General features: G+C 40.5%; 1 protein-coding gene across 2 annotated transcripts; it reads right to left on the bottom strand.

Annotated features, from left to right (window-relative positions):
- Window positions 1–1,294: 1,294 nt before the first annotated feature.
- Window positions 1,295–17,711, bottom strand: bnip3lb (BCL2 interacting protein 3 like b). Of its 2 annotated transcripts, none has more exons than XM_020630569.3 (6): window positions 17,436–17,711; window positions 14,157–14,388; window positions 7,120–7,210; window positions 6,709–6,812; window positions 5,502–5,651; window positions 1,295–3,843 (listed from the first exon to the last, which is right to left on the bottom strand). In XM_020630569.3, the coding sequence occupies exons 1-6, from the start codon at window positions 17,488–17,490 to the stop codon at window positions 3,795–3,797; spliced, it is 681 nt and encodes a 226-aa protein (XP_020486225.1). In that variant the 5' UTR covers window positions 17,491–17,711; the 3' UTR covers window positions 1,295–3,794. The 2 variants fall into 2 exon arrangements, with proteins under 2 accessions (XP_020486225.1, XP_020486226.1); XM_020630570.3 differs by having other exon boundaries at window positions 7,132–7,210; window positions 17,436–17,702.
- Window positions 17,712–18,101: the final 390 nt, after the last annotated feature.

Below are 18,101 nucleotides of genomic sequence, written 5' to 3' on the forward strand. Positions count from 1 at the left end.
TTATAGTGGGTGCTGACATGTTGTCTTCCTCGAGGTCCTCCTGCTCTGGTTTCAAGTAGCAAACACGTCCAGGTCACACGGGGTAAAAGTGTGTAGGTTGAGGGTTCTGAGAAGATCAACTTGACACCTGTAGAAATGTTAGATTTGACAGGAGGGCTATATAAACCAACAAACACTTCTGTTACATCAGGCCAACTCAGGACCCAAAGACAAGTGCTGTCCTCTGCACAACGTGGCCCTTTGTAAAATTTGTTTATAAGCCTTGGATTGTCTGATAAACACATTTAATTTGATGTAAGTCCAGCTTCTAGTCTCCTCAGCTGATTTTTTTTTACTTCTTCATACGGAAGAGCTCAGAAGAACCCCCAGAAAATGAGAGAGTGTGTTGTGATTCCCAAAGAGGGCTTCTGGTCTCAGCTTTGTGTGCTGAAACATGAGGCCTACAAAGAGTTTCTGCAGATGCTCTAAACTTGATTGTCAGTGTAATACCATGCACTGACATGCTTTTTTTATCACCCTACTTTCACTCTTTCTTGTCAGGAGTTTTTGTAGATTTGCAAATCTATTTTGTCTCTTTACTTTAAAGGACCTATTCATCAATATTAGTTTGCTTACTAAATATTACTGATATTTCTTGGCCTACAGGCATCAGGCTCTTGATACTTTTTTTTTTTTCATTATTTAAACAGGGAACTAAATAAAAAAATACTTTGTCTTGACATGACTGAATTAAATGGAAACATATTTGACAAACACAACAAATGTTAATTATTATGATTATTACAATAATCAAAAAGGATAAATTACAATTATTTAGATTGATGCAATAAAGTACTGCACATTACATTTGAAGGGCAGAACTCCCATGAGCTGCTTTTTATCTTCAAAATAATCGGAGTATCTTCATATGGAAGCTGTCAACAAGAGCTCAACTCACATAGATAATTCACATGGGTGAGTTAGAGCAGCATTTAGTGAATAAGAACATTTGATATTCCTGAATCTTTTACAGTACATACTTCTAAAAGCTCCAGCAACACTTGTAGTAAGAAGTACAGCTTGTGGCCTTCATCAGGGTCGACCATGCTGACCCAAGCCTTTCACTCACCGTGCACCTTGGTAGCTGCTTCTCTACATTTTACCTAGTCACTACACGTCAAGGTTAAATTCCCCAATTTGTTACTCATGAGATTAGAACATTCATAATTCTTCCATTGAAAGACTGAAGGCATCCTAATACAGAATAATATAGTCACTGAATGAAAACAGTAAACACTCTCCACTCTGTAAAAAGTTTCATTCAGGTAATCTTTATTGACAAAATGTTAATCAAGTTTTCCAATGTAAAGGGAAAAAGAAAATCAAAGCAAATGCATCATTACAACAACTACTGTTGGACTGTCTCAGTCTGAGGGAGATGTCTTTCCACACCTTCCATGTCCACTTCACATTAGGCCCTGCCATCAAAAGGAGGGGTTTTCATTCTTAACACTATCAAACCCTCCATCACTGGACTTCTGCTCTGTACGTTCACAATCTTTCTTCAACATCAGGAAAAAAAAAAAAAAACACTTAGAACAAAACCAAACATGAAAGAGCAATCCAAAGTTTGCTGTCAGACGCTGCATGTTCAAACACGGGCAGACACATGGAAGTGGCACAAAACAACAGAGCAGTACTTCAGTGGCAGGAGTGGAAAACAAAAGCCCTGATTGTCCACGAGCCTTTCAAAAGAAGGCCAGAGCGGACACGCAGGGTCAAATAGTATTTGCAGAATTTTACTTTTAATTAATGGAGCTGTCAATAAGAGAAAAGATTGGGATTTTTTTTCTTCTGACAGAGAATTTTATGTTCAGCTGTTATGCACACTGATTGAAATAAAAATGTCATAATCACAAATTAGTTTGTCAGTTTTCAGAGAGGGCTTAAACTGACTGTCCAGGAGTTCATTAATAAAGTATGTTTAATTACAACTTTACAATTTGAAACCCTTACCTCTTCTGAGACATCAGGAACACCAATAATTTAATTTACATAAATACAAAAGCCAAATTATCTACTTCTAGTTGAGGGGAATTTGCTCCCCTTCATGTCATGATTAAACAAATAACGTCTTTGGGTGGAATCTAATCATCTTAATCAAATATTATTTGACCCAAGTCTGACTGTTTAGGTAAAAACTGATGAGTCCAGCCTCAGAAATACCGCCCTGTAGCTAATGACTGATAACGAGGTTTTGCAGATTGTTGCAGACCTTATTGAACATATAAGCAAAGTACCTGTTTACTTATAAAGTAGAGCCTTTTAAAGGTAAAAATACACCTGTCAGTCATTTGTACGTTTCTGCACATCTGCAGTGTCACTCCAGCAAAAGTCAGAGTGAGGATCACCCTCCTGTGTTCACTCAGACAGACCCACCAATCAGCTCCCTTCATTGGCAGCTTGATTCTTGTTGTTTTATGGACACTTTGTTTGGAGTGTTAGAATGAAGGGCTGGCTATCACTGGACATTTTACTTAAATGTAGCAGCTTAAAAAACAACTCTTCTAATCCAATCAATATTAGGGAACAAAAATGTAATTAATTTTTTTTTTTTTTAGCTTAAATCCTTCATGGTAGTTTTAAATATAGAAGTTCTCAACCCTCCTTAACTTAAAAGTCAATATAAAGAAAGTTCTCGGGAATCCATCTCTCCAAGTTTTGAACCTTTTTGAAACAATATCCTTTAAATCTCCAAAGAAAGGGTAACAATCTGCAGAGTACCAGGTAATATCCAGCCCCATCTGGAGTTAAAGGGAGTGGGAACTATTAGGGTGCTACGATATGTTGCAGTGTAACCAGGAGACTCACTGAAAAGACACTGACACTGACTTTTTGGACAAATGACTGAACCTTTTCGGACCTTTATAGCGCTATAACCCAAGACCGACCACAAAATACTGTTAGTGTACTTCAGGAGAGCGACACACTGCCTGCCTGAACAACACACACCTCCACCCTTGTTTCCAGTTACTGATCGATTTTAAATCATACTTCTCAAAAGATGAAAAATTGTCACATAAATCTCTCTTTTTTGGCTCACCCCTCCCTTCCAGAAGTAACTCATGAGCGCTTGTGGTTTGGGATGGCCACTATGGTAACGTCTTCCATCATTACAACTTCTTAATAAACCACCACTGTCTGAAAATAAATACAAAATGATATAAGAGAATTGACAAAATTGGTATTTTCAAAAAGGCATGATAACGTTTTCATTTTGTGTAGCCAACTCTGAATTCAGTCGAACACTTTTCGAGATTAAAGTTGGACTACTCATGAAGGTGGCACAATCTGTGGTCAGTTCTAAAACCCCCTTATTATCAGATGCTCAAAGGGAACATGTGGGGACAGCATGTGTAGTAGAGACAAAGAGTTTGGTTCGATGCTGTGACTATGCCTGAAAACCCTCCCGTTAAAAACGTTTAAACCCAATCTATAGGGGAAAAGAGAAATATGACCTTATCCACTCTTCAAAAAGCTTTTACAAATGAGTGAAGGATAAAGAGGGGGGGGGGGGGGGGGATATCTACAGACAGTCAGAACATCGATCAAGAATGAAAGGAAGGGGAAGGACGGGGGGAGAGAGGGGGAGGAGAAGGCAGATGCAATTCTCCAGAGAACATGTCATATCTCAGGAGGGGAACAGGGTGCAGGCAGGGCAGAGGGAGGAGAGGCGGGCTTTCTTTCCTCGCGAGAGCAAAACTTTCTCCAATGACTCCTGGCCACTTCTCAGGCACTTTTCTTCAGTTTCAGGCTCAGAAAGAGCTGGCGGGGGGCGTGGTCAACCTCTTTCCAATGTAGACTCTATCAATGAGAAGGTACACAGACAAGAAGGAGGTTAAGTATTACCCACATCCAACGCTCAGAACCAGCTGATATCATCTGAAGACAAAAAATGTTTCAGTGCTTCCTACTCAGGCCTAGACCTACATTCAGTATGTGGCCATTGTTTACAGTCCAATAGGTAACTTGATATACGGGAGTCAAGTTTGAGTGGAGAGACAACATCAACGGCTAGATAGTTGTTGCACTCAGATATCTGTTTATAGAGATGAATAGAAATCTCAATCCTCCCTAGATGATCCAAGATGTGTTCAAGCCGATGCATTCAGACTGTTTTCTCCCTACAAGAATGTTTTTTTCCGTCCTTAAAAGCAAGGCCCGCTTAAATGTATTTGGACAATGCTATTCAGAAGACAAACAGAATGCTAGCAACACATAAAAATGGTGTCCTTTATCTACAGATCCTGCATTCATAAGTGAATATCTGTTTAAAGAGACTACTTAGCATTTAATGAAACCCCGTCATAGCAGCTTTTTAATGTGACAAGCAAAAAAAACACTATAAATAGCACAGCTAGCATTGACTGCTAATATCTGGAACTGACTCACCTGTAGATGAAGCATTATGCTAAAGTGATTAGGTAGCATTTTCATAGAATAGAAAGTACAAGACGTTTGTGTATTCATGCTTAACAAGCTTTACGCCCTGCTAGTCCATTTCGTTGAAAAGTGGAGGATATTGCTCTTATGCTTTTGTAATTCTACTGTAGGATTAGAGGAATTACAAACAGGTGACTAGATTTTCAAATCTCAATTTTTTTTTTAAATCCAGTTTGGGGAGCAGTTATATTGTGCGCCCCATGTACGGAGGCTAAAGTCCTCGTCTGCGGCTGTTGGTTCAGTTCTGCCCCCGGCCCATTGCTGCATGTAGTCCCCTATTCTCTCAAACGTTTCCTGTCTCTCTTCAGCTGTCCTATCTAGTAAAGGCAAAATAGCCCAAAAAAGTCACAGGTTTCATAAGTAACACTAAAACTGGGATTCCTTCGTTACTACTCTTCACAGCAGATATCCACTAAGACTGATGTAAATTGGTAATTTCTAGATAAAAACAAAACCATAATGGCACTATGGGCTGACAAGTAAACAACATTTTGCATTTGAAGAGATTTAAAAACAATAAAAAAGCAGAAGCAATAAAAAAGCTATTGGCCCCTTTTCTCATTAAGCTCTTCACAAACAACAGTTTTGTTTGAGTGAGAACACCCTAGTGACTTATTATCTAACTGTAGAAAGCACAGACAGGCCAACAGGGATGTTGTGATTATGACAGGTTTGTTAATGACACTCATTGCATACCGCGTCACACACGCAAGGTGTTGGAGGTATCACGGGGACATTATCTGATTGAGTGGCAGAGATTATGGAAACACGCGGTATCACGACACAAAAGTTCTCCTGGGAGTGTCAGAGACAGCAGGTGTGCAGCCCCTTCAGTCAGCAGCTGCTCTGCATGTTTGTCAAGACTGATAAGAAGGGAGGGAAATGAATAGTGCATGTACAGCTCCCCCTACTGGCCATTACAAGGGCTTGCTTCAGTGACCAGTTACAGTGTTCTGTGAAAGCTTAAAAACAATCCATGCTCGTCATCTGTTGTGTGATGTGTGGTGTTTCTTTCTTACCCCAGCCCCAGGGCGAGGATGTGTGATAGTAGCAGCGAGGGGATGAAGACTTTGAGGAACTCAGCGGAGAAGATGCCTCCTTTCTTCATAGCTCCAGTCTTTCTCATGCTGAGTGTTACTGAGCGCCGAGGGTGACGGAAATGAAACTCCCTGCATCATTAAAACAGTCAGGTTAGACACATCACAGAAAGGTGATAAAATGACCTGTCAATCATTTTATTTATGATCCTGAACATCTATTGTTTAAGTCACTTACAAGGAAAAACAGCATTTAATCAAAGCTTTCTGTTTTTTGGGGGGGAAGAAGTGTATTAGACTGAACAAGCAAATTCCAGACTTCACTTCAAGGAAAAATGTGATGGCAAATAAAAAGCTAATTATTCAGTAATGAAGGTAATCATTTGTAATTATAACCTTGGGGTAATTTTCAAAGCTTACAACAAAACACCAATCAAAAGAGTAGAGATTAACTCTGTGCAGAAAATATTCGCTTCAGGCTTCTAGAGAGTCTCTAGTTTGATTTACAGTTCAATCTCAAAACATGACAGAAGAGCTGCTCGACCAGACAGAAGACAGGGAACACTGTCTTATTTCATGCATATATTTGTGAGGGGAATAGTGTAGATAAACTGGCAAAGAGAAAACCATCAAAGCCACATTGTTTCTGCCAAACAGGTTGTAGGTTTTATGTTTAGAGAAGCTGACTGGATAGTCCTACAATCTCACTTTGTTTATACAAACGTCTGAAGGAGTTTCAGTATATCTTTTAACATTTTCAAATATAAATAGATTTTCTTAGGCAAATTTATCAAATACATAATGAAAAACGGCAAGTCATTAAGAAATGACCAACTTCATAGATCAGAAAAAAGTGTGCAGGTTAATTAGAATTAATGATGGGTTGTAAGATCACACCCCAGCATAAATCATAGATGTGATCAATTACAGACAAACCTGACTGTCAAACAAAGAGAAACTTAGAATCAGAGATGATCTACAGGAGACACATGAATAGATTCCTTTAGATTGTTTAGCTCTTAAAAAGTTAGATCATCATCAACAGTTTCCAGCAGCTAGCTTTGTTTCTTTCTGCTTCGGACCATCCTCTTTGCCTAATGACTAACCACTAACACTGGACAAACAAGCAGCTGTGTGTGTTCGGTTTCCTTGGAAACATTAGGCTGATGTTTACTGAGTTGAGACTTACTTTGGGGGAATGTTTTCCGGTCGACTAGACCAGTCCGCAACCCAATCTGCATCCTTCATCAGGATGTCCATGTCCCTGTCCTTGTCCAAGGCCTCCTCTTCTGACTAAAGAAACCCAAAAAGAAAACAGGTAAGTCATTTGGCAAGCTCAGGTTTTGACAATTTTTATGTGCAATATGGACAAAGACACTAATCGTGTCATGAATAGACTCAAAGAAGCCCAACAAGGATCAAACGATTGGAAAAGAGGAGTATGGCTGCAGTGACAACACATGCTGTGCTTAAGAAACAGAAATCTACTTTGGGTGTGGCAGCAATCTCCATGGAAACTAAAAGCAGTTGTACATCTCCTGCAAAGCTGATGGTTGAGGTTGCCATGGCAATAGACTGATGAAGAACCTGAGAAAAGTACCCAGGCTCTTACTTGGCTGTCTCTTCTGCCACTCAGGTCCACGTCAAAGATAATCTGGCCGTCATCCTGGGGACTGTGGGGCCGTGGAGGGCTGTGGGAAAAGTCAGAATCAGCGTCATAAACTCGTGATTCTTTATGAATCTCATGTGATCCTACAAAGTTCTCATGTGTGAGTTACCAGCATTATATTGTGGGAATAGAAGAAAATATATTTTTTCTGAGTGACTAGCAGTTGTTTGAACAACCATGTGAAAGAGCACCTCAAACATTTCTCAAAGGATGAGATAAACTACAGGAACTGCAGCAACATAACCCTGGGAAACCCAAGTTAAATGACCTTTAAGCTTACCTTTTTTTCCCCTTTTGTAAATACCCACGGGTCTACACAGTATGGCTTAGTCACTTTTCTGATTTTTTTTCATGCGCAGGTTATTGGTAATAATTTCTCATCTGATTCATATGGATGAACAACACGTAGTTAAGCTTAAATTTGAATCTAAAACAGAAAGGGGGGGCTTGAAACCCGGGCCGCCCACTTGAAGGACTACAGCCCCCATACATGAGGCGCTTGCACTAACCACTAGGCTATCAGTGCCCACAATAAAGTAAATTTAAACAAAAAAATGTAATAGCCAGTCATTTCCTGAGTAACACTTCTACATATTTACATGTTAGCAAGCATAGCAGCTAAAAATAATGGATTCTATTGTATTACATTCTACTCTCAAGACACTTGTTTACAAAATGTGCAAGGTTGGAATGTTTCAAAAAAGAAGTAAAAAACAGGGCGCTGAATAGCTTAGCGGTTGTGTCATGCACTTCATCATCTATTATTCCTCATTGCAGCAACTGTGGGTTCAGATCTGGCCTCTTCCTTTTGCTGCACGTCATCCCCGACCCTCTCCACCCAATGTTTAAAAAATATTCTTTAAAAAGTTAAGATTATATATTGAATAGACACTTTTTTATTTTCTGACAACTGATGGAAAAAGCAGAGGATCTCTTACGAAGGAAAATAGTCAAAAGACTCAGCTGATCGATGTTTGTTGTATGTGTGAGTGTTGATGTTCCCGGCTTTATTTATTATTTGTTTAAGTATTATTGTACAATAGTGAGGGAATTTTATCAGATATATGGCCAATCTGGGAATAAATTCCTTACCAACCAATTTCTACACCAATGTGTTTCTAAAGGTGTGTAGTTACACATATAAAAAGATTTAAATTCAACTCCTGTAGGAAAATTCGTGAGAGCTGCTGAAACTTCGGGTACCTGGAACCTTATTGGTTGAAAATTTGAAATTTTTGATTTTTTTTTACATGTGTCTTAAATAGCATTTTAAGGTTAAATTAGGGGTTATTTGGGATGCTGAATCCATAGCAAGCATTTATTTTGCACCAAAACCACTCCTTGGTAGAGAAACGGCCACGCCCACTTTTCCAGCTCTCTTGAAAACCCTTTGTTTAGGTGAAAATCAATGTTGCTTGTTGCATGTGAATTATAAAGTATCTTCATAGGTCTATTTATAAATGTATTAGTTATGGTAACTACCTTTTATTAACTGTTAAATGTTGCAGTTGGTTAACATTTGTAGCAAGAGAGTGAGTTTTGAGTGGCAGGTGTCAGACGTGCTCAAGCCATCCTGTGGATCATGGACAGACACAATAGATTCCACACATACCAAATAATATTCACTGGTCAAAGAGATATTGCAAGATGATTTTAACTGTGATATGCAAGTATTATTAAATTTGAGTTTGAGTTGGGGGGGGGGGGTGCACACCGACACAGTGACACAAACACTTGAAGGAATCTTGGTGTGTCTATCGGAAAGGTATCCTTAAATGACCTCTGCTCCTTTGATTTCCAACTCTATCCACTATCCTATCTCTACAATAAAGGCACAAAAAGCCGCCCCCCTAATATAATGGTAGGGAAAACACTGATGTTGTCAAATGTGTCATATCTGGTCGAATCTGGAGATTACAGCAGGAGTTCTTACACTGGATGTGGTCATGATCTTTTGGCGAGCTACTATAGCCATCAAAGACCACAATGATCTTCTGGGAGCGACTGCCTAGACACTGCACAAACCTCAGGTAACTGCCTGCAATCTCCTGCCAAGTCTGACCTTGTTCCCACTTTACCAAGTAGAGAAGCCATCCTCAACCACCAGACTGGAGCAGGGTTGGTCTGTGAGGTCAAGCGGATCTTCAGTCTTTCAGGCCTCTTTTGGAAAAGCCTGCTTTGTTCGCCTTGTTAATTTTTTTACCTTTTTGGTTGAACAATGACAAGGGGAAGGGAGTCAGCTCATACTCTAAGCTTGTCTCAACTGTCATATCCTGTTGGGCAAAGATTATCAGTCAGGTGAACAACTTGAGTGAGTTTAGGTAAACCTTCTTGTCTTTGACCTTGGGAATATTTCTCAGTGATGACAGGGCCAGCACCTTGAACTTCACCTCCATGGTCAATGTCGCTTTATCTGCTTTATCTGCATTTACCTCCCAACTTCCACTCTCTCAGCGTTGACTGTGTCACAGTCACTGTGTCGCAGTGCTCATGAATCCTGTTGAGAAGGACACTCGATCGTGGTCAAATGGGTTGGTCTCCTCAAACCTTTTGAGGGTAAGTTCAACTGCTTCAATGTCTCGCTTCATCAGTGTTCTGGAAAGATCTTTGTGGAGTTGATTGTGTTTCTTGACACCTTCCTTCATGCACTAGTTTACATCGGAGAAGTGGTTGAGGGTCTGCACCCAGCACTTGTGGCCTGAATAACTATTTCTCATCCTCCCTCTGCTCAACCCACCATCTGACTTGGCCGCCTTCATCAGTTTCAATACAACCCACCCAACCTTGAAATGATGGGTAGATTCACCTGCTTTATGATATCCTGCCTTGAGTCAGATGGGAGATCGAAGGTCACTAAGGTGACTTTGTTCCTGGAGAGACGCATGCACTCTTTGAGTGTGAAAGATGGTCTTTAGGGTCACATTCGATGACTGGGAGGATGAAAGGGAGTGTTCCCATAAATTTTAACAATGTTCAAATCTATACTGTCTCCGACAAACTGAGTGACTGAGCAGATTGATATCCATGATGTTCATCTGATTGTAACTTTGTATTTTACTTTTACCAGCTGTCGTAACTAATAGACCCCCAAGTTGGATGTCAACCTCAATCTCATCATCTATCTGATTGTCAGTTTCTTCAACAATGGTACCAAGAGCGCCAGAAGCATCAGAGATGCCCACTCCATTCTTGTCATTGAGGAAGCAGTATTTGTAATTTTGTATTTCTGCATAAGACTCTGTGTACCCTAACCGGCGTAACTTGTTGAGCATCCACTTTGACCCAAATCTATGGTACAGTTGTATGGCAAGCCCCATCATGTACAGCAATACCCCTGACCGAGGCCAAAAGGCCTTTGCTACTCTTTCATCCGTCCTCACTATAGGTCTCAACAACATCTGAAGGCTCTCAGGAACAAGTGCCAGCTGACTAGGGATATCAGTCATACTGTGTGCAGTTGGGTATGACTTTGGATCTATATCAATAGTGGTGATGTCATTGCAAATTAACTTTAGTGCAGTCTTTAAGATTTGAGTCTTCTCATTTCCAAACTTAATGTTAGCAGGTTGCTCTCGAAGGATGTTGCTGGTCCTATCTTTGAAACAGTGAACATCTGCTCTCCTCTTCTGTGATTTGAAATACAGTGTATCATGGTATTTCTCTAGGAGCTTCTGCTTCAGTCACTTCTTTGAATATGAGAGATTCTTATCCAGTGACTGATCAAACTGCTGCATTTTTATGTGGACTTGGTCAAGTGTCATAACCCCATGCTCGAGTTCCAGGTCTAACCAGTCACAGAGCTCATAAAACACAGCATCTCGCTCCTCATCAGTTTTCCTTCCTACATCTTTTGTCTTGGAGTAATGACCATCTGTCTCGTAGAATCTTAATTTAAAAAAATAAAATCTGTAGTCATTCTTGTGACATGCAAGACATCCTTTGTCATGTGGACAGATATCTTCTCTACTATGTTGTATTTTGAAGCAAATAGGGGGGTCAGATGTACAGTTACTGCAAAAAAAATTCCTTGATAAACCAAAACAAGCCCCTGCGATAGCTAGCTAATGTTAGCATGAGGCAGTCAGCTATCATTCAAGTAAGTAAAATAGTAATCAGATGCACTTGGGGTGTGTGGATGTTAGCTAACTAACCAGACTACCTAGTGTTTGCTAGCTATAAGCTAGTTTGATGACAGTACACTTCTTATTATAGTATTAATCAACGTAGTGACATTCAATATTTACAGTTGTAAATAATGTAAGTAATACGTACATATCAGAGTTAAAATCATCTTTGACCAGTGAATATTATTTGATATGTGTGGAATCTATTGTGTCTGTCCATGATCCACAGGATGGCTTGAGCACGTCTGACACCTGCCACTCAAAACTCACTCTCTTGCTACAAATGTTAACCAACTGCAACATTTAACAGTTAATAAAAGGTAGTTACCATAACTAATACATTTATAAATAGACCTATGAAGATACTTTATAATTCACATGCAACAAGCAACATTGATTTTCACCTAAACAAAGGGTTTTCAAGAGAGCTGGAAAAGTGGGCGTGGCCGTTTCTCTACCAAGGAGTGGTTTTGGTGCAAAATAAATGCTTGCAATGGATTCAGCATCCCAAATAACCCCTAATTTAACCTTAAGATGCTATTTAAGGCACATGTAAAAAAAATAAAAAAATTCAAATTTTCAACCAATAAGGTCCCAGATACCCGAAGTTTCAGCAGCTCTCATGAATTTTCCTACAGGAGTTGAATTTAAATCTTTTTATATGTGTAACTACACACCTTTAGAAACACATTGGTGTAGAAATTGGTTGGTAAGGAATTTATTCCCAGATTTTCACAATATTCCCTTACTACAAGAAGATTGATTGAAGGAGAATTATTTAATTGGAATGTTTTTGTTGCTGCTGTTTTATGGATGTTTGTCCATGCAGTCACTTTATTTCTCAACTACTATTTTGGCTTTCGTTTGGTGATGCAACATAACACTCCAATGTGCTACAATGGGAACCACTGACGTGCTGTTTTACTTGATGTCACAACACCTCAACCAGGACAGTTAGGGATATGTATCCCTCTTTAACCAGCAGTTTTCTCTAATGAAAACTCAAATGAACTGTGTGTTACAAGGACAAGGCGGGGGCACTTCTTAACTACCTCTGTGTAATAGGACACCTTGACTGTTGTAAAAGTGTTAAGACAGAGCCACTGTGTTAGTGTTTGTCCTGCTTCTATCAGAGCAGCTTGTTGACACAGTGTTGTTGGCCTGAATATTCCTAAACATCCTCAGCTGACTCACTGACAGCTGACTGCTTCTCTGATAAGCTCTGCTTTATCGTAGCCTCAAACGTTACACAGAGGCTCATGATGTGGCTGAGAGTTGAGGGGTCAGGACTTTTCTAACATGCTCGATAACACTGGAGGCAGGAAGAACATGTTATTTTCAGAAGCCAGCTCAGGTCTTGAGCAGCGGGCGAGTCAGTGTCAACGCTGACTCAACATGTTGACATAGCAATAATGAGAGAGAGGCCACTCCTACTGAGATGTATGTCTCTTTCTTTCTACATCTCCCTCTATCCCACTTCCCAAGCCCAACACAGTTCCGGCAGATGGCTGTTCATCAAGAGTCTGGTTCTGTTTGAGGTTTCTGCCTCTTAAAGGAAGGTCCTGGTTTTTGGGCTGATTTAGCTTCACGGCTGAAATATTAAAGTAAGCTAATGGTTTTAAAAAGTTTATTGACACATTTTTAAATCCTTTAAAAAAACTAAATCTTTTGAGCATTCAGCAGATAATTATAAGTCCAGACAGCTAGGCTTCTAAGTTAGATGACATTTAAGCTACTGACCGCTCCTGACTTCTTAACATTGTAACTATTCTATTATTTTTGCTTTTTTTTATTAATTTGAGAATAAAACTAATGACATCTGATGAGTAACATCAGATAAAGATGATTTTCCCCTGGATATGTTCAACTTCTTATTATTTCCTGTTGTAAGATGACACTTATTATTGTAACTCATATTGAAAATAAATAAAAGAACAAATGAAAGAGATTGAAAATTACAACTAACTACAAAACGGGTTAAAGAAAACTTCAACAACAACAAAAAGACAAATAGGAATAATCACCTCAACATATAGTTTAGGAAGGATTTTGATATTAGCTCCTTAAAAACGTTAGGCTTCTCTGAACTAAAAACAAGTCAAGAGGAAAGATAAAGAGAAACCAACACCCCACCCGGCCCTCAATCTTCCACAAGCATAAACACAATCTCAAGTGAACCAAAGAACTCATGACTTTGTTTGAACTTTTCAATCACTGGGGTAATTCCTGTGCCCTCATCTTTTTGTAATGTTAAGCAGATTAGGAACATAACAGCCTGTTCACCTAAACCTGTCCAGAGTGTAGGAAACATAAGTTTGCTGCATTGGGTAGGGTGCACCATTAGATAAATATTCCTCTCTGGTTTAAATGCAGAAAAGCCCCCCTACAGCTTCTGGGAACTTAGTGTCTGTGAGATTTTGAACAGTTAAATCTTATTACTTTCTTTAGAGCACTACAATGGTAAAGAACTGCACTCTTCAATTCAAGGAAAGATTTTAGGAACCCAGATATGGCTTATGTTATTTACCTCATTTTAACTCCCTTGGCTCCTAGGCTGTTACATTACCCACAAGCTAACCAGACTGCTGACCAATCGGTTTGATTCTGGTGTGATGGTTAATGTTGCTTCAAGCTGCAAGCCTCAAGCAGAGTTGAGCAGCTGACTATGGACATCTGGTAAGCTACCGTTTTGACATCTCTACATCCCCAAGTGGCACAATCACAATTTGTCAGATTTCCTACAACTTCCTCTTGAGCTGGACCAGAAATGATTACAAAATTCTTGAACCTACAGTATGCTTTTGTACTCCCAAAGACCTTTAAAAAGACTTTTCTGTCCACTACCTGTCGCATGAGGAGTTGCTGCGGCTCGACTCGTGCTGAGCGTCGAGCAGGATCTTCTCCATGTCTCCGTTGTGGATGGAGGACGAGGATGGGACGTGCTCCAGACCCCCAACCATGGCCTCCTCTTCCTCCACCTGAGGGAGGGGCAGCAGGCCTGGGGCTGCTTCATCTGTGGAGGACGAGTGAGCTGCTACGGCTGCGCCTCTGTTCATCTCTAACTCTACCCAGGACCCTGTGGGAAGATACAGTTATGCATATTTGTCAGAGCTGCAAATGTTACTGTCACAACAACAGAATACACTTTTTGAGCAGTATTTTTTACACTTGACCTCATGCCCTACAAGATCCCCTTAAATAATAATTGCACATTCCAGATGATATTAAAAGATTTTTTCCGCGGGGTGGCCCAGCAGTTAGGTCTCAATATTCATCCAAGCTGGCGGCCTGGGTTCAAGTCTGACCTGCGGCCCAAATAAAGCCAAAAGCCCCCCAAACATTCAAATTTTTCAACATTTGATACACTGGCCTGACATTGTAGAAAATGCTCAGGTTAAACTAACTAAATGTTTATTATCAAGGAGAAAGATTATGTGATAGCCTTGAAAAACATTTTCCATAGCAGGCATTTGACAAGTCATAGCAGGACAAGCAACGGTGTAACTCATAGGATCATTGCTGACTATTTCAATGTTTTGTGTCCTGGTGAGCCAGCATAGAGCAAAACACTGGAACACCTACATGGATTTGCAACAATCATTAATATTTGTTATTGCACCTGTAGTTTCCCTGTTCTGATATGCTAAAATACATACGGCCTGTGTTTGCCTAATACATAACTTCCTAGAAGACACAGCACTCTGACAAACCGCAGCTAAAAAAAACACATTTGGTCAGAAAGGTCAAGAAAAAAATAGAGGGTTGAGAAGATGTCTAAATGATTTGCTGGGCCTAAACTGGAATGTGACAACAACACTGACAGCCAGAGCATGCAAGTCAAAGAAGTTCACCAGTAAAGCTCAATTCACTGTGCAGTGTGATGAAAGGGCAATAAATGCCTGCTTGTGTGTGTGCTGTGGTTTCTTGTGAACCTTGCCTGTGTTATATGATGCTGTTCCTATTTGTACGTGAGCTCAGCCACGGACTGGCAGCTGAGGAGGCACAGCATGTCAGAGCCAAGTTCAAAAATAAAGATGAGGGGGGGAACCCACTCAGACAATAACTTGTAGTAAAACTTTCCTTGTCATGCAGCTTTGTAGAAAACTTTCTGTGCTCGTTAAAATGAAAAAAGAGAAAGGCATGCCAAACAGGTCACTTGACCCCATAACAGTAAGTAAACCCCATGTGCACACTGGCTTTCAGGGGGCTGAATTACATAGGCGTCAGGCCAGTTATACCCCTGACCCAAACCGTGACCCCTCCCTCTCTTGAACAGCCCTCGACTCAGCACTCGCACTCATCCTGCAGATTACATGGCAGACTGCGGGCCAAGCCGCTGTCCACAGCCCATTGTCTTCATTCCATGGACTAAAACCACCATGGCTCTGACACTCTCGAACGTTCTAGGCACAGAGCAGTTATCAGCTGTTGGGTGGGTTTAGAATATGCAGACACGATGAGCCCTTTTTGATCTACTGATACTGAGGTTCAGACAGGAGGGAGGAGCACTGGGAATGTCTCTTGCCTAAAGATCCCAGGTATTAAGGAAAAAAATGTTTATGACAGAGGTATGGGAGCTTCAGGAAATGGCAAAAATAACACAGGGTCATATTACAGACCACACTGCTGGCTTCTTCATCTTATATGTTAAAGGTCTAAATGTCCCTCAGCATGTCTGCACAACACATGCTGAGGGACATTTAGACCTTGAACATATCACATGAAGATGTCTTATGTCCTGGTGCACCAATAAAATAAATCTAGTGTGATTTTTTAAACTTCATACGTGAAATTATTGTTGCTCTGTCAGGTGTAATTATGACCACTGAGTTTATCAGGCAATTGCAAACATGTTTAAAAATAGTGCCAAGTTAATGTTGTTATGGGGCCACATACAAAATGAAATGACTGAAATGTTAACAAGCCTTCTCCAGTTATTTATTTTTTCTCTTTTAAAGGCACATCGGGGCCTTATTGTCAAGATTTGCTATTTAAACAAAAACTCGAACTATTACACAATAACTGTAAAGATGATATGCAAAAGAATATCAGAGAGAAGCATGCAACACTTGTTGCTTTCAACTTTATATAATAGGGGGGCAAGATGTATTCTGACATCCATATAATGCACTGACCTATTAAAAATTCTACTAGAATCCACCAGCCAAGTCCTGGAAACATGGAGTAACATTAGTTGCCCAATGCCCAGTGTGCAATGGTAATCATCCGCCACTTACTTTCTGATGCTGGTAAAGGATTAGATGTGTCTCATAAATTAAAAGTAGCTGGGAAGTGTGGTCTTGCATCTATCAACTTGCACGTACACAGCTGTGAGCATTTCCTCACGTCCAAAACGTCTGTCCCATTATCACCGAAGCCATAAATAGCATGCCAGCTCACGGCCCCCATAATGTGGTAACCATCGCGGCTCTAACAGGCCCTTGGTGAACGAAGCAGTCTAATAAACATGCCTTTGTTTACGTCTCAAATGACATATTTAAGCCGGGGCCCTTTAAGAGCCTATCCCCCTTCCACATCTGACAATAAATGACACATTTTCTGACAACTTAATCCATGCAATGAACACAGAGATAAATTATGTTATTTTTCTAAATGTCGGTACTCCATAGTAGTTATTTTGAAAGGGTACACTCGTTGTATTGAATTAAAATATACTTATATAGACCCAAATTTTTAACTATGAGAATAAAAAAATAACGAATTAAACGTAAAGCAGAATATTGCGCTACGAGTAAGCTGTCCATATTTCTCTGCTCCCATTTGAGCTAGATCTGCCTTCTCCATCTCACCTTGTTGACAATTGCTTAAACCCACCCACACCCCAGCGCCTGCTTCGCTGATTGGCTTACTCGTCAGTCAGTCAGTCATGTCGCATTCCCATTGGTGTGACTTCTGTCAATAAACACACTGAACATAGCGTTCTTACGTCTCCCCCTTCAATGTAGCTTCACAGTGAAAAAAAAGAGGAAAATATGAAAAAACTATTTTTATGATTAACCCCCACCTATCAACTAAGAATATGTACACAGCAACGTACCCCGACAAGTCCTTTAAGAGAAAACAGGCTGCTCTAGTTCAGTATTTTGTTAACATTTAGCTCACCGTTTAGCCCGGATTCTCCGTTGTTGTCTGCTGAAGTGTTAGCAGCGCCGGACATGGTGGTGACTGGTGAACAGGGCGGGTTGCATACAAGGCTCAAGTCAGTGCAAAACGCGTACTGCCCTACCACACATTCAGACGTGAATCCGGGTTGCCCTTTGCTCTGGTCTTCAGCGAGCGGCTAGCTGAGCTAAAGCGCCGCTGCCGTCTCTTTCCCGTCCGTTAGCTCGTCTGGAGGCTCAGACCCCCCCTCCTGCAGCTGGGTGCTGACGTCACACTGTCCCGTTGATAACAAAAGAGGGAGAGGACGACTAATTGCATAACGAGCAAACGAAAATACAACACTAGTACCGATTACACCATACATTGACGACTGCCACCCACCTTCATTCGGACGAATTGATCAAAACAATGTGGCATGGCATGATTGGTGTTAACACATTTTCTCATGTAGGGGTAGGCGTGCATGCAACCACATACACACCACACGCACAGATGTGTGCCAAAGTCTAGCTCACAGTATCCTCACACCACATCAGCAGATTTCTGTGAGCGGCTGGTATTCAACACGTTAATTGGTCATATAGGTAAGATTCACAGCTGGGGTTTCACATTAAATATCAGTGGCACGAAATTATCAATAGTTGAACCAGGAACTGGTTTCAGAAC

The sequence above is a fragment of the Labrus bergylta genome, chromosome 17, assembly GCF_963930695.1.
Source record: "Labrus bergylta chromosome 17, fLabBer1.1, whole genome shotgun sequence".
NCBI classification, from domain to species: Eukaryota; Metazoa; Chordata; class Actinopteri; order Labriformes; family Labridae; genus Labrus; species Labrus bergylta.